Below are 20,451 nucleotides of genomic sequence, written 5' to 3'. Positions count from 1 at the left end.
TCTTTTCTAAGAACAAATCTACATTTTCTCCTCTTTTCCTGCTGCCACTACTCACTGGACATTTTGAAAACAAGGTACTTTCATTTTCTTTCTCATTAGGGACAAATGAAATTAATCTGAGGTCTGGAACACTTGGCCATTCTAGGTCACTATGCAACGGATTAAAAAAATCCATGTAATGGACTCTAATGATTAGATTTTTTAAATTCTAGTTTAAAAACAAGTACATTGCAGACACCACTTAGGATGCATACGGCTTTCATGTTGGAACCCAAAGGTCAGGTGTGACGAGTATGGGCCTTCTGGTCACTAACATCACCCCATCTCTTCTCTAGGTTAGCGGCTCCCAAACTGGCTGTGTATCAGATTCACCTGAGGAGTTTAATAAAAATACAGATTTTCTGACTCAAACCCGACAAGAAGAATCTGACTTTCTGGAGTTGGGGGCCCAGGAGTCTAATTTTCTTTTTTCTTTTTAAAAAAAGGGATAAGCTCCCCGAGTGATTCTCATACAGTCACCAAGGACCCATTTACAGAAGAGACATCTGGGAAGCACTTCTCTGGCCCAGTGGTTCTTGAATTGGCGTGTGTATCAGAAGCACCTGGAGGCTTTATTAAAACGCAGATTGAACCCTCAGTTTCTGATTCAGTGGGTCTGGGATGGAGGCCAAGCATCTGCATCTCTACCAAGTCTCCAGGAGATGCTGATGGTCCACAGACATAACTCAGAACCACAGCTCTAACCTAGGTTACTTGTGAGCACATTAATTATTCATGAGCATTTCTATCATGTGGCCAGGGACTGGACTTCAGAGGACGGAAGAAGCCTCTCAGGTCAAGGCTAACACACCTGGCTGAGTAACACGATCATGTGGTAACTTTTTCTTTCACATTTAATTACTGGGGTTGGGCTTGGGCTCCATCCCAGATCTACTGAATCGACATCTCCAGGATGCCCTGGGAGTTTGTGTTGTTTTGAAGTTACCCAGAAGACGGATTTATTACAAGGACTTGAAAACATTGCCTTAGATGAGCTAGACTTGTGAGTTCATGAATAACTTATACTAAAAAAAATTATTTGTTGTTTATCTGAAATTGCAATTCAGTGGGGCATCCCGTGCTTTTATTTGTAAATCTGGCACCCCTACTCGGCTGTCTCTGCAGGAGTTTGCTTCCTCTGTGCGTTCCCTCTTTTGCTCAGCATAGCCCTATTTTAAATGCTCAGGGGAGTGGTGGTGAAGCAGGCAATCCAAGAAAATATGATGTGTGGGGGTGAAGAAAAGAAAAATTAAGATGTTTCCTGGGGAAAGAAAGAAAAGGAAAATTCATTAATCTAGACAGCAGAAACAGAATCAGAAAAAATAAATACTGTCTGCGAATGGTCTTTTACCAGACAATTCGTCAATCACACAGACAAAAGAAACCCTAGAGAATAAAAAGACACCCACCAAAGATGCTACTAAAATGCTCCAAGTGAACCCATAGATAATTAATTTCAAACAAGAATAAGCTATAAGAACTCAGATACTTCAAGGTGCTGAGCAAAAGGCAGGATAGATCTACATCAGGTTTCAAAACAGATGCTTCCAGGTGAGCGTACGGTTCGGCCAGAGACAGGGAGGTAATGATGTCTGCCTCCTCCCTGTTTCATTGGAAGCTAAAGAGTCTTAAGATGAGACGCTCCCAGGGCAGCAAGGATAAGAAGAAAGAAACATACAGCCCAGCACCCGACAACAGCACAGAACTACTAAGGGACCGAATCAAATGAGTGGAACAAACAAAACGGAGAAGAAAAATTCACGGATGCATGTTAAGGAAAGTGCTCTGGCCAATCACTGCAGAGGCTGAGTAACTCCCACGGGTACCATGGTCCCTGATGCACTCCTGCCATTTCACAGGTTAGGGGGTCAGTACGCTGTCTTGCGAAAGACAAAATAGAAAATCTTGCAGACTTCGTAGCCATATGCTCTCTGCTGCAATCACTGAGCCCTGCTGTTGCAGCATGAAAGCAGCTGTAGACAATGTGTTAACAGTTAGGCAGGGCTGTGTTCCCGTAAGAGTGTGTTCACACAAATAGGTGGTTGCTATGGACTGAATATTTGTGTCTTTCCAAAATTCATATGTTGACGCCTAAGTCCCGGATGTGATGGCGTGTGGGTGTGGGGCCTCTGGGAGATAATCATGCAGGTGGAGTTCTCATGGATGTGTGATTAGTATCCTTATAAGGGAGTGAAGAGACCCGCGCTCACACTCTCTCCCCAGAGAGGATGGGAGAAGACCTCAGTCTGCAAACCTGGAAGAGGGCTCTCACCAGACAGCACATCTGCTGGCTCCTTCCCAGCCTCCAGAACCGTAAGGATGAAATGTTTCTGTTTAAGCCGCGCAGTCAGCAGTATATTACTGCTCAGCCATAAAGAAGAATAAAATAATGCCATTTGCAGCAACATGGATGGATCTGGAGATCATCATTCTAAGTGAAGTAAGCCAGAAAGAGAAAGAAAAATACCATTCGATATCACTCATATGTGGAATCTAAAAAAAAAAAAAAGAAAGAAAAGAAAAGACACTAATGAACTTATCTACAAAACAGAAACAGACTCACAGACATAGTAAGTAAACTTACGGTTACTGGAGGGAAAGGAGGTGGGAAGGAATAAATTGGGAGGTCAAGATTTGCAAATATTAACTACCATATATAAAATAGATAAAAACCAAATTTCTGTATAGCACAGGGAACTATATTCAATATCTCATGGGAAATCAGGATTCTAGAAACAGAAGTTGCTCATTTGAAATTCTATGACTGTGTTGCAAGAAGGAAAGGAGAGGAGACCAGGGGACCAAATGTTTCAGCATGTGTTTAGAAAGGTTTTTTCGGTGGCTCCAACACTGAGACGAGCTGACCGGATAGGGGAGAGGGCCATCTTGCCAGTGTCTCTGACTTTGAGCTGCTATTACCTGATGTACACATGAGGCGTCACCCTCGTTGACCAGGAAGGGTTCCTGACCCTCTCAATTCACTAATTTTGCATTTAGCACCCTAAGAAGTGTCCTTCCCCCAAGAGAAAAAATCTAAGCCACGTGGCATAGAATTTTATACTTTAAGCTGGAACATCTCACATGTGATGCATACTTCAATTGGCCTCCTTTATGACACTGGTTAATGTATTTCACCTGAGGTCAGCTAAGAAACACAAGCATGCATTTTACACACGCACTCATTTTACATTGTATAATTTAAAACCTTTATTTTCCCCCACAATTAGCAAGTGGGCTTCAAAGTAGTTCAATTGGAGGTTTTCTTTCTATGGTTGCCTTTCTCATCACCTACACCTTTGGTGAGGAAATGGCTTTCCATCAGGGGAAGGGTTAGATTTCATGGAGATGCTCTGAGCTAATCAAATAATGAGAGGGTCTGACCCAGCAGGCCCTGACAGAGTCGATGAGGGCAAGGAGTCCTTCCAGCTAAAGGCCCAGTCGGGTGGGGACAGCAGAAGCTACCACTCCCCTGGAGACACCAGCAGACTCCTCCTTGCAGAAGTGACAAAACGCAGCCCCTTTGATCAAGACGGCCTAACGGCCACGTAATCCCCTCAGTCCCTGCCAAGTCCCCTTCCCAGTGACCTCGTGCAGGAGCACTTAGCTAAGCAAACAACTGGCTTCTGCTTTGGGGTCCAATGCGCCAAATGCAAGATTGGTCTTCAGTCGAAAGTTCACTGTTTACACAGTTGTTAGCTTGTGCCCCAGAGGGCTGGTCTCTGCCTCTCCCAGGGACAGAGGCATCATATCAGTGGCAGCACGAAGACCCAGGCCAGCACTGGGAGGTAGAGCGCCAGAGTGCCGCCACCAGACGTCCTCTGGGCGTGCATCACGGCGAAGATGGCGTTGGTGTGGTTGGTGGGTAATTCCACGTTGCAGATCATCCCTTCGCAGCAAGACCGACACTCCTGTTACCAGAGGAAGGGGAAAACAGGGGAACACAAAAGGCTTCTTCAGCTCTGAGGACGGACAGAATTAGAGTTGGTTTCTCGTTCATGAGTCATCCAGGTTTGGGGGCTCCCTTCCTCCCATTACCCCAAAGTAAGGACCATCTTGAGAGTCTTTTCATTTTAACTGTGATTTATCTGCATCAACCCAAGCATAAGCAAGAGAAAGAGGAGAAAGGGCAACTGAATAAGACCGCGTGACGAATCAACAATTCTTCCAAATGGTTGTTGGTAAGGAGAAACACTGGAAAATTAAAGCCAGGAACCCTCTGGACTGGTCGTTGGTTTCCTTCCTCAGTGCCACCTGTTAGGGATAGTGATGATGCTACCGTCTAACACCTGACTCCTATCACTAACACGGCAATGGCTCACTACCTATGGCTGCCGGGCAGTGAGAAAGCACAAGATGTTCTCAGGGGAAGCACCCTCCTGTCACGCTACCTGGTAAAATGCCTCAACCGCAGAAATCTGGACGGTCACAGAGGCGTCCAAGATAAAGCAGCCACATCAAATGGCTTCCAGGACGGCCGGGTCAGACAGAGTACCTACCCCGGTGGTGCTCAGCCATGGCCACACCCCCAAAGCAGCTCGGGGCACTTTAAAGACAATCCTGATGCCAGGACCTCCCGGGTAAGTGCTATTCCAGTCGGGCAAGGGCGCCCCACCCCAGCAACGGAGCCTGTAAAGGCTCCCCAGGAGATTCAGCTGTGTAGCCAGAGCTAAAAGCCATTGGCGGCAACCAGCTTCTGTACACAGAGGCTCAAGCAAATGCGAAGATATCATGAAATTAACATACTTCCAAGTAAATTTTTCTCAAACATCTCAGGAGTCTAGGCAGACGGAAGAGGAAACTGCTCATTTAAAATGAAGGAAGGAGAAAAATGAAAAAAGCTCAAGTGATCTAAGATATATCTGTCATTCACAAGTTGGGGTTAATCTTTCAGACTCTCACTTCCTCATCTAAGCAGAGGTAGTCAGTAGAGACAAGGTGTCCTTTGTAAAAGGTGTCACCATGTTCCTCTTGCCACCTTCCAGCTTCTCTGTGCAGTGATCTTGGTGATTTCTGGTCATAAACAGAATGTGTGAGCTGGGCGCTGGAGGGTCTGTCTCCCTCCTGGGCTTCTGGAGCTGACTTCAGACAGGTCACCCAAAGTCCAGGGCTTAAACCCCAGGGTGTAGCTCTGTAGCCTGAGAATTATCGTCTGTTTTCACTAACATTCCTCTTTGATGAAGGACAGAAAGTCTTCAACTTCTCTTTCATCTCCACTGCATCAATATAAGGGAGACTTTCCAAAAAGTGTACACATGTTTGACCTAATATTTATCCTTACTGCCCCTTTATACACCACCAACCATCACTAGCAAGACACCCTCAGACAAGACCTTTACAAACCCAGCCACCCACACACCCTCTTACCGTGTGCTCAGAGTCTCGGCTGTGGTGGCAGCCCACGAGATGACATTCACTTCTGGAGGCACACTTTTTGGTGATGGATGTACTCCGTCCATGACTGTTAAAGTGATGTACTGTCAAACAGTACTGGGTATCTAGGCAGGAAAGAAAAAAAAAAAAACCCTTCATTTTTCACATTGCAAAAGAGAAACATTCAACAAGCACTTGAGAAATGCCTAAAATTCAGGATGATCCTTAAGTTTCTAGGTGGCATTTTTGAAAAGGCATTCGCTTCTGAAGCACATGTGTATTTCTAAAATGAACATAAATGGGCAGTTATCCTTTGGAGGCAGGGAAAGCTCAGGAAAAACTGGGCAAGCTTTTCATCAAAACCATAGGTCTACTCATTTCATAAGAAAATGTCAGACTCTGTCTCTCCCCCAGGAGCACATGCTCTGTCACTAACATAAAATAGGAATTCCAGACGTAAAACAGTCGGTCAGAGCACTTCTTGTTGGGCTATTTGACATCTCTTTCTTATAATAACAGGCCATGTGGCAAACAAGCCCTGTGTGAGAGAGGGTGAGGAATCAGGAACCGAGCGTACCCCCTGAGTTGAAAGATAAAGGTGAGTGTGGCGGAAACTAAGGCAGCTAGTGAGATGGAAGAGCTCAGCAGCAGAGAGCACGGCTAGCTTGCAGGAGGGCCTGGGTTTGACCCCGGACCCGAGAGGCAAGGGGACTTTTCCTCCAAATGTTTCCATGTTTTCTTTGGTTAACTCTTAGCTTCAGCTCATTTCTAGAAGGAATTACACTTACACCTGTAACTATTCACACTTTACTACTTAAGGTTCTTTCCAGAAAGTGATTTCATGCAATATCCTAGGAAGTTCCACTTTGCTCTTATTCTGCAGTTATCTCAGGCCAGTGAGGTGCTTCTCGGTTTATTGAGAAGGGAGCACGGCAGGGATGCCATAGAATGAGGGGGCCCGGGCATGGGGGACTCGACAATACAGGGCAGCATGAGGGAGCACGCCGTGTGAGACCCTTCCAGCTCATTTTCTTTTCAGCAAAGTGGTAAGTGCGCTGGTGTTTGGTAGGGTTGTTGTCAGGTTTAAGTGATAGTAACAGTATTAAGTGTGCACTCCTAACCAGGCGCACTGTGTATTCACTCAATTCACACAGTAAGCCTTAAGATAGGTAAGTCATTACAGTATCTTCATTTTTTGATAAAGAAAATGAGGCACCCTCCCACTGGCAGAAAGAGGTGGAAGGGAAGGTTCCAGCTGAGGCAGTTTTCTATGGTTCGCGTGTGTTCTGCCTCTGAGCACCCCTGGTGCTGCACTGGGCACTGTGTCGGGGGTTCCCCCAGAGCTGCTGGCTTCGGGGTTCAGCAGGAAAGGGAGCCCCTGCACGTTCTGCAAAGGCATTTCAATTACTGAAAAAGGGGAGCTGTGTGTGTTTCTTGAAGAGTTTGTTTCTGTTGGCCTTTTATACCTGAAAACCTTAAAACCAGTGCATCCTAAAATCTGAATAGCCTGACCTCCTTATAGTTCTAAGAGTTTTCCAGTTCCACATCCACCAGCACAACCTGTCTGCTTCACCTCCAAGTCTACAGGTATGAAGTCATTCAACTTCTCACCCCCTATGTTCTTACCACCTTAGTCCAAGTCACCAGCTTCTCCCACCCAAAGATGACGAAAGACCCCACTTGGTGTCCCCTTCTCGTCCTTATCTCCATCCTTTCTGCATCTCCCACTGGCCAGCCCCTTCCTGTTCACTGAAGAAGCCAAACCTGGTCTCTTGCAGCCTTTGCAGTTGCTGTTCCCCTTCCTGGCACGATCTTCCTCCCAATCTCCAGGTCATTTGAGTGTTAGTTCAAATGGACATTCCTTGGAGGAAATTTCCTAGCTACTTAGTCAAAGGCATCCACTCAACTATTTACTGCACGCCTGTTATGGGTCTGGCACTGGATTAGGCCCTGGGGATCTATTGGGGACTTCAAACGATGCTCAAATGTCTACTGAATAAATGAACGAGTTTCCCAAGCATCACTGTATGTCAAGAATACATAAACGTGCTTTGCTTTAGCCCAGAAGTAGGACTTTTCTAGAGGTAGCATCAGGCATTTCTGACATTCTTAGAATGCCTTCATCAACATTGTGGTTATTTGTTCTCACTGGTAAATACTGTTTAAGAAATTCTTCCTCAAGGCACACACAACTATAAATCCAGGATCTGCTGTCAGTTTTCATGTCCTTTCAGAGTAGTCTGATGTCTGGGTGTTCTTATAGAAATCAGATTTTTTTTTTTTTTTTTTTTTGACAAGAGCATCGTCAGCTTGTTGGTTTGCTAGTCTCATCATGTGCGATGCCTCTGCCCAGGGCCAGGTGAGGGAGAGCTAGATGAGGTGTGATCACAGAAGAGTCTTCCAAACTCAGCACACTTACTCTGCGGGCACCACTTGTCCTCTGCCCATCGATTACAGTCGTAATTGTCCCCAGCATTTTCACAGGTAAAACACTTGAAGCTGTTTGGAAATGGGGTAGCTTAAAAAAAATGTGAAGAGAAACAGTGTGGTTAAAAGATAAAAATTTCAAACATCAAATATGGTACCAAATTAGCAACTTTTACTAGAGCAAATGAAATATTTTATGATTCTGTGGACCTGGGCTCAGCTGCCAGACTTTGGGACATTTTCTATATTTTTTTTTCTTTAAATATTTTATCTGTGAATATCTACTATAGAGCGATGAGGATGATTCTATGAGCCACCTTGAATACCTATGGTGTTGGGCTGCGATGATGCAGAGCCTGGGGGTAAATGAGGGCTGAGCGTATGGGCAAAGGCGGTGGCAGTATTGGGACCAACACTTAGATATCTGATCCGTCCTCAAAAGAACTGGAGTCAGGTTAATCCAAGGTTGAGTTCTGCCCTTCTCACTAATGAATCGTGTGACTTTGAACCTCTAAGAAATAATGTCTATAATAACAATAAGGGTGAGGACCCCGATGGCTTGTAAGAGGTATTGGGAAGACTAAACAGGAGGCTGCAAGAAAAGCGTCTGGTAGAGTCCCTGCCAAGTCAAACCGTGTGGTTTCCCTCCGTATGCACTTGCGTCACAGCTACGTTTAACTTCAAACAAGTAATCTCATTTGATAAACATCAGTTGTCCCCAAATCAGACTTTGACCAGGAATGTAACATTTAATATACGGATGATAGTAATTCTCAGGCCCTTAGACTCAGGTAAGGGTGTAATGGAAAGAATTATGAGCTGCTGGCAGCCTGGACTGAGAGCAACCAGTATGTTCTTTTTATCTTCAATGCTTCCCACCCCGCACCCTGCTTTGTATCTTACTTTGATGGGCAAGAAGTCAAAAGTAGAATAAATCTGACATTTCTCTATAGGCCAGAGTATCAAGCCCTGTGCGAAACTTTCAATTTTCCTATTTTTGGAGACTGAAACAGACAGAGATCAAGGTGAATCCCAAAGCACCCCACTAGTTACCTGACCACAAGTTGAGTTATAATTAGAAAGCAGTGGATAGTACACATAAAGGGGAGGATATGTATCGACGTAGAAAACAAGAGTGAAACATCAAAACCTGAAGTTCAGGGGACACAAAATTAATTATAGCAAATACATTTCAGTTTTGCCTATGCAGAAAAGTGAAATAGGTAGGTAAATAAATAATGAAACAATGAAGTCCATTTTCACCTATTCAGTACAGTTTAAAAAAATACTAAACTCAGTGCCGGCGGGTGAATAGTTAATACATAAATTGGCACAGACTTTTGATTTAGTAATTCCAAGAATCAATTCTAAGTTCATTAGCCAATTGAAGAGGACGATGCATTTGAAAATAATTTCAATGAAGCATTAAGATTTAGCTTGCTTGTGATGGTGTGTGTGTGTGTATGGGGGTCCAATGTAAAGGGGAAATAGTTAAATAAGCTACAGCCAGCAATATGATTACACAAATTAAATATAAGACATAAAAATACTTTCAAAGTCATGGGGAAAATATTCAAAATATAGTGAACAGGAATAAAAAAAAGCTGCTGCAAAGTTAAATTTGTGTGATCTTAGTATGTCACATATTTAAAAACACACACAGAGGAAAATCAATGGAAAGAAATACAGTTGACCCTCAGACATTGTGGGGGTTGGGGCGCCGGCCCTCTCCGCAGTTGACAATCTTTGTGGAATTAATAGTGAGCCCTCCATGTGACCCCCCCGTGGATCATGGAGTCCTGCAGTAACTGCCACTGAAAAAGATCCAGGTGTAAACAGACCCAGGCCGCTTAAACTCGTGTTCAAGGGTCAACTGCACTCCAAAAATGTAAAGAAGAGCTCACTCTGAATCTTGGGATTATGAACAGATTTTATTTTCTTCTGTATATTTCCTGTGTCTTTGGAATTTTCTATAATGACCAAATATTACTTTTTGCTTTTTTAAATAATTTTTTCTCATCATAAAATTGCATTAGGTTTAGAAAGTTCAAAATTTGTCGATAATTCAGATTTTATGGAAACTCTGTGTACTGACAGCTTAAGGCATGGCATAGACAATCTACCAAGTTGGAAATGTGTAATAAATGGTAGTTCAAGGTGTGTGGGGTATACTGTAGTATATGTGTGTGTAAACACACTAATAACTGAATGTCCTAAATAACAAAACACAAAGCACAGGGCAGTAACCATACAGACCTCATTTAGGAGAAGTATAAAGGCAGTGGTTCCCAAACCCAGCTATGCGTCAATAGCACCGGGAGGGCTATCTTAAAGAGAGGACGATGGAAAAGAGAAAATAGACACTCTGCCTCTCACCCTCCTGACTGCTGCATCTCAGAGGAAGGGACCCAGGAATATGTCGTTTTAAAGGCTTTTTACTGTGAGGTATGGGGACCACCAGCATTCACATTTCTACCACAGAATTTTTTATCTCTAACAAAGTCTCTATAAAGTCTATCAGAGAAGTTTTACTTGTCTGAAGAGAGTAGGAGAGAATATATATATATATAATATAATATATATATGTCTATATACACACACACATATGTATATGAAATATTAATATTTATTATCCTATAGATAATTACACTATTTTCTTACTTTTTAAATTATTACTGGGGAAGTTGAGTTTCACAGCTTTTTTCAGTGGTGACTGTGCAGAATATTAATGAAAATCCAAGTAGTATTCCCCTTCAAATTTTACACATGCTAATCTGCTTTCAACATGGTTAATGACCATTTGAAAGAATAGCTAATTTATGCAGGAACGTCCCATAGCCACATCCTTCTCTAAGGAAGAGATTGACCAAGAACACTGAATTTCCCCTGCTAAAGCCATTCTTAGGCACTGTGTTCAGAAGATCGTTTTAAACAAGAACTCCTCGGAGACATCAGCAGGAAGCCAAACCATTTTAAAGAAACAGAAAATTTCTGACACCATGTGTTAACCTTACCCATGGGACGCGTGGCGACTTTCTGGTTTATTCTGGGTATAAACCAAATGTTCCAGAAAAGGCAAAGTTACTATAGGTGGAAACAGGGACTTTGAACAGTCATCCCAAAGACGACAACCACTACTTACGGTCGAGAGGGGGCCGCACGTTATAGAAGTTGATGTTCTTGGCAAACGCCCAGTTTTCTGAGAAGATAAAGGTCTGGACCACAGCTAGAGCGAGGGCAGGGCAGAGCAGCAGCATTCTGACCCCGGCGTGGGAAAGTCCAAAACTCACAGACCTGCGGAGAAGACACTGGTTGAGTTTATCTGCATTTTACACAGCACTCATAGAGTATATTTTACTTCTGTTTGGAAAGCTTGATTATTCAAATCTATTCAACCATCTCCTTGTTCTGTAGGGCCAGCACCCTTCCCAATCAGGTAAGCCATCACTGCCTTCTACTGGTCAGGCCTCTGGATGCTGGTGGCCCTACGGGTTCCAGAGATCGAGCAGCAGCCCTGGCCCGGCGGCCCCCCTTCCCCTCGCGGCCCCAGGCGGGCCAGTGTACTTTGCGCTGAATCACCCAGTCTTTTAATAACTAGGGTCTGGAGGCACGCTCAGCTGGAGTCACTGAGCCTCCTACCTGAAACGCCACTCCGAGTCAGTACTTGGGCTGGATGAAGTCTGCAGCTTTTTAAGCAAAACTGGGTAGAAACACTCAAAGCTGGAGCAGTAGGAAGGACAGTGCGTAAGAGGACAACGAATTTGAGAAACAAAGACCCTGCTGGACCCCGGAGCACACAGACACTGAGAAGAGACACAGGAGTCACTGTGAAATGCCATCCCCACCCGCTTCTGTCCCCTCGGGAGCGAGGAGGCGCTGCAGGAGGTTCTGGAAGAAGCAGTTACAGCCGTCTGCGTAACGCTGGTCCTGGCCCACAGAAGCTGCCCAACACTGTCATCGACTTAAAGCTGGCAGGGCTGGGACCCGTGAAGTGACAGGCATGCACACAGCACTGAGTGAGATGTTCCATCTTAGGCCGCACAGGTTCTGACTCCAGGAGCAGACTCACAGTCAGGAAATCTTCAGGAGAGATGCTCAGAGCTTGTGGCATCACCCCCGACAGGTTCTCTTTAACAAGGAGGTGTGGGCAGCAGGAAAAGGATGTGACTTGGAGTCCAAAGACCTCAGTCCAGGTGCTGGCTCTGCTATTTGTGAGCAGCCTGGCCTGGGGCAAGCTCTTTAAAACTATTAACCTCAATTTCTTCATCTGTAAAGTGGCTTAATAACACCCACCCTGCCCACACATTTGGCATCAAATAGAGGCTTGGGCAGGATTGCATGTGTAAGAGCACTTGTGATACAAGTTCTATGAAGATGTTGGAATCTTATGGTTCAACAATATTGGCTGAACCCATGTTCTGCTTGCTGACTCAACTGGTCTCAGTGGGTTTAGGGAGTTTTTCAAAGAAGAAAAGTTTGATCTCCACATCTCTGGGCATATTTCTTCACACAGGATATTCTGTTTGAAGCCAAGATAAGAATGTGTGCGTTCTAGGGCTCTTACTCCCTCCTCTCGTGCTGTGAGCACCGGCTTCACAGGTGTGGTTAGTACCACCTACCTATAAAGAACTGGCTATTGGACAGAATGTGGCCACAACGTCATACCATCCCTATAGATGGCTTCTGCCACTGAGAACTGAGGTCCTGCAGAAGTACCCAGGGTGAGAAACACCTGGTAAGTTTCACAAAACAGTGCTACACTTCCTACACTGCATTTTAGTTCAGTGCAGTTTGGCCCTAGTAATATAAAAAATACATATTTACTTCTGTCCTGTTCATTTTAGAAACCAAAATTGACCTTTCACAGTTACCAGGTTTCTAAATCCCATTCTTATGCTCCTTCTGAAGAAATGAACATTTAATGAACTGTGTTCTTCCTTACAGACAAGTGGTTATATCGACACAAATTCTGCTTCTCCTGTTCCTTTCTCTGAGTTGGACTGTTCTGTATTCATCATGAATCTGTAGCTAAGTAATGGATACTCCTCTACATCAGTGGAGACTGTCTGAGTTGGGGAGACCACTCCCTCATCCACAAACCTCAAAATGACCGTGTTCCAACAGAAACCCACAAGTGTCCCTGTAACAAGGAGAGGATGCTTAAGATCATAGATTCCATGTTACCTACATTCAAGTCCCTTTTGCATCCCAAAGCGACTACGGAACTTGAGACAATTAGCTCAAGCCTTCCACGCCTCAGCTTCCCCCTCTGTAGACGAGGTGTAACAATAGTCCTTCCCTCCCGGTGCAGAGGGGAGGACTGAACGACACCATGCACACAGGGCTCTCAGCCGGGGCTGGGCACGTGGGTAAAGCCGTGTTTATTAAGCACTTTCTGTTCGGTGGTAAAGCGCATTGGCTCAAGTACCTGCCTTCACGCCTGTTATCCGTGCAGCATCGTGCAAGTTCCTTAACCTCCCTGTACCACAATTTCTGCATCTATAAAACGGGAGTAATAATAGTAACACCTTGTAGGGCTGTAGGAGTTAAATTAGTTAATACACATAAAGCACTTGAACTATCTAACTAGCTACGTGCTCAGCACTTGGCTAATTCTTACCAATAAGCATTATTATTATCAACAAATCCCCCACCCACTTTGGAATCACAAGTCAGAACCCTTCATTTTCCTCATGGAATCTCAGTGAGACAAAAGCCCATTCACTCATTCAACATGCCATTATTGACACTTAGTACATTACACATTTTTATCACTAGATCCCCAACAAGGTCTTTGCTCTCAGGCAGCTGGCATTTGAGAGAGAAAACAGGCAGTAAATCTGGAAAAAACCCATCGTTTCAGATCGTCATAAATTCTACGGAGGAAACAAGAGAAGGTGACACATTGATGACGCAGAGGAGCTGCTTTACATACATGGCGGGCCTGGACATCTCTCTGCGTAGATGACATCTGAACAAGTGATTAAAACATGAGAAGAAAGGGTCCAAGCAAAGAATCAAGGGAAAAGAAACCAAGGTCCTCAGATGGGAACTCAGGAAGCAGCCAGGTGACTGGAGCACACAGAGAGGGGAACAAAGAGTCGGGGGAGGAGGGCAGGCCACACAGGCACTTACAGGTCACGGCCAGGATCGCAGAGCTAGCAAAGGCAAGAAATAACTTAATTTCAGATTATCTAGGTTTTAAAAATACCAAGAAGCCTTCGTCTCTGGAGGGTAGTCGCTGGCTCCGAACTCCGAGCCTGATTTCTGGCTCCTGGAATTAGGGAATGCAAGTAACAGTGAAGAGAGAGGAATACAGCATTCCCCATACACCGCACAAGCTCCTCTGGAGAGAAGACTTGAAGACAACTGAGGGAACGACACACCTGAGAATTAGACTTGGGTTTTGGTTTCTCCTTTCTTGGAAAGAGCACTGCAGGGAATGTAGCCTCATGACTATTATACAACCGAGGACAGGGGGCTCAGGGCCACCCGTGCAAAGACCCAGCACACTGCCTGGAACACAGCACCCCTCAGGCCGTGCCCAAAGAGCTGCTGCCAGCCTACGGGAGGCGCCAACTAGTGAAAAACCACAGGAATATGCTTCCATATAGGCTCGATGTATTTCCATTTCCATTTTTAACTGAAATAGCAGTCTTAATCTATTAAAATTCTCCAAAACTGCAAAGGCTCTCACCTGCCAAATGAGGAGAAGTGCTAAATAACAACGTCTCATATTTTCCAGAGCAGGCTTCAGACCCTATTACTACTTACTGCTTTTCTCCTCAAGCACCTGCATTTATCTCTCTCTATTTTTCAGTGTATAGGTTTGTGTTAACATGACTGTTCTATTTTTCACAACCAAAAGACATGAGGGTAATGAAAAAGCAAATGACTAAATTATAGTATCTGAAGGTTGTTTTACATTTGGAATCATTTCACGGAGACTCTGGACTAAAAATCATCTGCTGAGACTTTGCTGAGTCGGCTCCTGTTGCAATCTTTCTTGTAGAACAAGGTTACAGCAGAGTTTGTGTTCTGCTCCAGAAGGAAAAAAAAAAATCTTTACTGCAAGTTAGACTAAACTGTCCTGGTACTTTCTCTAGGACCATCACATAGAGCAGAATTCTTCATATCGGGGAGGGGGGATTGTGAGCATCTCAAGGTTACTTGCAAAATTCTGTGTCCATGCACATATCTGCCGCCTGGGTTACTCTCTCAAAGGAATCTGAGACCTACCTCATGGTTAAGAACAGCTGCTTGCTGATTCAGAATTCAGCCATTGTGATTCGGCTTCTTGTAACTTGGATGTTTTCTTATCTTGACACTAAGAAAGCTCCACATATACCTTAGGTATCTGAGCCACACTTCTCAAACTCAAGGGTAGCTCCAAACATCCCTCCCCAGACCGAGCTCATTACCATCACCCACCTTTCCCAGAGAGCAGGCCTGGTCAGCAGCCCCTCAGCTGCAGTAGTCTTCCCTTTATTTTGGAAGTCCTCTCTCTTTGGAAAGTATACTAACTCTTGTTCCAGAACGCAGTGTGCGTCTGTGCCAGGAGAAGGAAGGGCTTCCTGGAAGGCACGTGTGTAGGGATACAGCAGGGACAGGCACCTCCCAGGTATTCCAGGGACAGCAGGCAGGCAGATTCCTAAATGCAGGAAACCCCATGAAGACTTTGGCCCATGACTGCCCGGAGTAAAGGACCTACAAGGTATGGTCAGAAGGATGACTATTCCCCAGGTCTGAGCCACAGTCGTCATCTCGCTATACACATCCTTAAGGAATGTGGGGGCCTCAGGAAGTGGCACGTCCTTGACATCATAAGCTCTTTTGAGGTAGAAAAGGACCTACATTACTTTTTGTATTTCCTAGGCCTGCACTCAGTACATGGTAGATAATCAATAAATACATTTTGGTCTAGAACCAACACCATCAGCTATGACCTATAAGGACCACCTGTCATAACAAAGGTTGTGGGCAGTAAGGAGCTGGCAGAGCGTCCAATGATGACAAAGAAGTGATGGGCTCAAAAGGAGATCTGAAAAAAGAGGAGACCAAACCAAGGCGGTGACGACCAGCACTTCTGGCACCATTGCTAAAAGTGAGTCAGTGCGCACAAGGCCGACCTCAACCGCCAATAAAACAAATGAATAAAATAGATAATTTAAGGGGTGCAGCTCTACCAAGTCCAACACGCCTCTCAACACTCGCATTCACACCTCCTGCAAGTGTTACTTATCCCGCAATGAGACGCTTTAATGACAAGCATTAATAGGCCTGGCCTCTCTTGTAAAAAGGAGAGAAGGCAAAGAGGGAATTCAAAATGAGTGCTGGAGTTTTACTCAGAAATCGTGGAAGAGATGAAGACACTCCTCTCAAAAGGAGAAATCTGCCGGAAAACTTGACCACCCACCCCCAGAGGGGCACTGCTTGCTCCTGGCTGTTAGGGGAAGTTGGCCCCTGGGGATATTCTGGTTCCCATCAAATTCAGAAAGAGCGTTCATAGATCTAGACTGAGACTCTGCCCCAGCATTTCCTTGAGGGGAACTGAGGCTTCAGTTGCTAACCTCACCTGGGCACTGAGAGCTCAGCTCCTAAGGCTCGGTTTTTACCTTCTCTGACAGGTTCTGTTTCTGGTACGTGAAGTGTTCTTTTTCTCCCCTAAGCTTAAATATTAATTTCATTTTAAAGATATTTAATTTAGCACTTCTGTGTGCCTGAAGCAAAATATAATAGAGAATTTGAGCTTATGCTCAATCCCTCCTCTTTATCTAAAAATACAAAATCTCCATGGAGTATCACGGAGTTTACTCTTGCATAACAACGTTCCAGGGGGAAATGGAGCATCATGGTTCAACCTCTCACGACAGCTTGTCCAAAACTTGAAAGTAGCATGATTGTAAGTCACGCATTCATACTAGGTACTGTGTTGAGCACTCAGTACACAACGGTAAGAGAGACAGTCCCTGGGCTATCATACGTTATTGGAGCCACAAAGTCAACATGAGCCGCCAGTGAGCTGTGACTGTCAAGAGTTAATACAGTCACCTTTGAGGGGGAAAACAATAGGCTTTAGATTCAGAAAGACCTAGAATAAAATTCTCGTTCTACACTTAGTAATGCAGTGACCACAGAGTTAAGAAGCATTGTCCCCATTTGCTGATAAGAAAAGTGAGGCTTAGAGCCAAGTAGGTACATTTTCTAAGTTGTGTGGATTGAGTACAATTACATAGGTAACTGCACCTTTTACTTAGATGCACTCAAGAAATGTTAGGAGTCTTCTCCCCCTACCCTCCTCCAGCTGCGTCAGACAACACTAGCAGAATAGAGATCAGATCAAGGGATACACTGCCCAACTCCATTCCACAGCCCACAGCAGCGGGACCAAATCTAGGAAACTGTGTTGAGTTCTATGCACTCATTTCTTAACAAGATTCAGAAGTTCTCTCTATTGCAACCAAGTGGAAGGTTGGAATGAATGACTGTCAAGGTTCCTTCCATTTCTAATATTCCATGATTGTGGGGGAAGGGTATTAATGGAGACTTCCAGTTATGCCATAGTCATAAATGTAATAATACAGTATTACCATGGTATTTCAGGTTCCTGCTGTATCCTTTTAAAGAATACAAAGTGTAAAGAAAATCCGACCAAGCACAGGATCAAAAACTCACAGAACGGAGCATCTCATTTCTAAACATAAAGCCGTACATTCTGCAGTGCTAAAGGCAGGAGTTTTTCCTACTACACGCAGCGTGATACAAGATAATGTCTACAACAGTGCTAATATTAAAAGAATTTCATTATGCAAATCAATTTTAAATCTAATCATGACTAATACAGGGCCCGTAAGTGTGTAATTTGGGTGAAGAAATTAATCAATTTTAAAGACATCTTTTTAAATGTGATTCAAGTTTTAAGAAAAAGCTAAAAGACACTTCCAAAGTAATAGCTTTTCAGCTGCATTTTTGTCAAACATAATTTTACATCTTTTTGAGAAGGCTTTCATGACACTGGAGGAGTAAGAAGGTAATAACTTCGCAGGAAAGAGATTAAAAAGCTTAGATGTTTAGGAGCTGGAAACTGGACTCCTTTAAAAAAAAAAGAATCAAGACTGGTTTGCCATGTTTCACTGAACTACTTGGACAAACGGTAGGGACCTAATAAAAAGGACATTAATTGATTACATTTGAGAGTATCCTTCACCTTTTTACCCAACTTGCTTCTATAAATGATTTTTAGGAGGCTTAATCCAAGTCACATGCATTAAGATGCTCAAAATATGGAGTGAAACGGTACCGGCTGAGGATAAAGATGCTAACCCCTTCTGTGAGTGGGGTTCCTCTGCTGCGTGTTGCCCTTTGCTCTCTACTTCCTAGGAGACAAGGGAGACACACAAGGGACACGTGTTCTCATTATTTGATAAAAGAAAACTCTCCCTGATACTTGTCAAATTAATGGGCCTTATGCGTTTTTATATAGAGTACCAAACTATATCTATATCATATGGGTGATGCCTGAAATTTGTTTTGAAGAACTCCAGATGCATCCCTCACTTGGCCATTTCTTTAAAAAAGCCAAGGACATAATACTAAGAAGGACATAATACTAAGAGGTAATTTTATGAAGATATTTCCACTGTCAGGCAGGCAGATGACAGATACTTTTCCTGTGGGAGAGGGCTGTTTTTCAATTTGAGAGGAGGATATGGTAACTGGACGGAAGTCCTGCAGGTGAGCCGCAGACGCCCAGGTGTTTGGTGCATTGGTGGGCAATTCCCCAGGCAGACCTGCACGGATATAAACTCAGCGGCAACACAGGCTAGGCACAAAGGACGTCGTTTTTATGTTCCCTATCCTGGCTTGCTGTACTGAACTCAGCTCTTTTAATAAGCAATCAAAGATCTCATAGTAGAAATTGAGGCTGAGCTGACCAATAGAGCTGGCTAAGGAAGCATTATTCTGCGTCTGTTGGAGGAGGAGTGTCATCCCAGGGACACAGTCCAACACGTGGCACGTGGGACTCAACTGAGAAACTGTAGCTTTCAGGGCCACTAGGCACGCAGGTGATGGCTAGCACTTTTGACTTCGTTTAGTCTCAGCTGACATAGAACAATGATCATAAAAATAAAGTGTGTATACTGGTGTGTTTCTCACTTGAACCTCTCCGTATATATTCTAAAATGATGGAATGTCTGTACCAAAGCAGAGATCTTAGATGGTAAGTTCATTTGGATATGTGTGTGTGCATAGATGCATATCTATATGTGTGTACATCTGCATATGCATATCCACACATATATATTATTGAATGAATTAATTGCTTAAGTGCTAACTATGTGCCATGTGATAAGTGTCCCTAGAACTCTGTTTAAGAGATTGTATTACCCATCATGTCAGCTGCCTTCAGTGCCCGCACAGTCCACTGGGAGGGCTTTTGGATGCAGAACTGTTACTATGCGTTTGTCCTGTTGTCTTTCTCCCATCCGAGGGCTTTGTGTCGCTGACCATTGTTTATAGCACCAGCTCAAATGATTCTTGATTCTGTCTAAATTGTGGGCATTACTCTGAAACAGCAGGGCATTTAAAAACCAACAATAAACTGCATGCAATGGCAAAAGAATTAAGTGCTGAGTTTTTGCAGAGTCACAAAATCCAGAACAGATTATTCAAAGAATTCTCTGGAAGCTGAGCAGCTTATAAAAGCAATCCTAATAAAAAAAAAATGCCTGCATTCTGCATATATAACAAAGTTACAGCATGTCACTTGTTCCATAAATTGTCACTATTACCACTTGAAGCAGAAGGAAAAGTACATATATAAAGATATATAGGTGTATCATTTTATATTCCCAGTAGAAACTGAAAAATTATGTGCATTAAATAGTGTTTTAACTGCAACGTGAAAAATGACATTTAAGCAACGGCTCACAATCCTACGAGGGTAAAGTCAAGCGTAAATGCTGCTTAGGATAACGGGGGAAGAAGGGCCTTTGAAGGCACTCAGGCCTGGGTGCAAATTCTCACCCTGTCACTAGTTGGCGCTACGGTAGCTGGCTGATCCCTCTATTGCTCTGAGACTTTCTCTATCGGTAAAAAAGAGATATTAAGTATCTATTTTGCAGAGAGTTGTGGGGATTCAAGGAGAAAGAGTGTGGCCCTACCCATCGCTGCTTTAATTGTCAAATTATTGAAAATAAATTTAAAAGCTAAATATAGAGATGTGTGGTTCCTCAATGAATTACGTACCAGCCAACATCATTAAGATTATACCATGTCTGGCTAGACTTAAGACTGAAATTCAAAATACGTATTTTCGGCTCTCAAATGCTATGATTATCTGAGCACATGTGAGACAAGAGTGTAAAGTTCCCCTGAAGACCAGCATTAGGAAAACTGCTCTAGGGCGGATGTGGCACAATACCCAGGCCTCAGCAGAGCACTTCCATTTATCTGCTTTCTGGCAAATCTACAGTCTTTGTCTAAATAATGGGCAGTTCTTACAAAGTCTGCTTTAAAAAGCAGCAGGCCCTGCGCTGTCACACGTGTCGTTACCTTGTGATTCCCACTCTTCTGTAAGGGCCCAAGTTCTAATATTTCTCACTTGTGAAACCT

The 20,451-nt window shown here is 43.9% G+C and overlaps 1 protein-coding gene across 4 annotated transcripts in view; it reads right to left on the bottom strand.

The window, feature by feature from the left end:
- Positions 1-3,218: 3,218 nt before the first annotated feature.
- LYPD6B (LY6/PLAUR domain containing 6B) overlaps positions 3,219-20,451 on the bottom strand; it is a 175,036-nt gene continuing 157,803 nt past the window's right edge. For all 4 annotated transcript variants that reach the window (XM_064484765.1, XM_064484767.1, XM_031451373.2 and 1 more), the window contains 4 exons: positions 10,979-11,130; positions 7,829-7,927; positions 5,404-5,534; positions 3,219-3,947 (listed from right to left, as the gene is read on the bottom strand). In XM_064484765.1, coding sequence (XP_064340835.1) covers positions 3,783-3,947; positions 5,404-5,534; positions 7,829-7,927; positions 10,979-11,093 — 510 coding nt within the window. In that variant the 5' untranslated portion in view covers positions 11,094-11,130 and the 3' untranslated portion in view covers positions 3,219-3,782. The remainder of the gene's footprint in view (positions 3,948-5,403; positions 5,535-7,828; positions 7,928-10,978; positions 11,131-20,451) is intronic.

Source organism: Camelus dromedarius, chromosome 4 (assembly GCF_036321535.1).
Source record: "Camelus dromedarius isolate mCamDro1 chromosome 4, mCamDro1.pat, whole genome shotgun sequence".
In the NCBI taxonomy this organism is placed as follows: Eukaryota; Metazoa; Chordata; class Mammalia; order Artiodactyla; family Camelidae; genus Camelus; species Camelus dromedarius.
The sequence above is the reverse complement of the archived record's forward strand: the minus strand, read 5'-3'. Positions and strand labels throughout refer to the sequence as shown.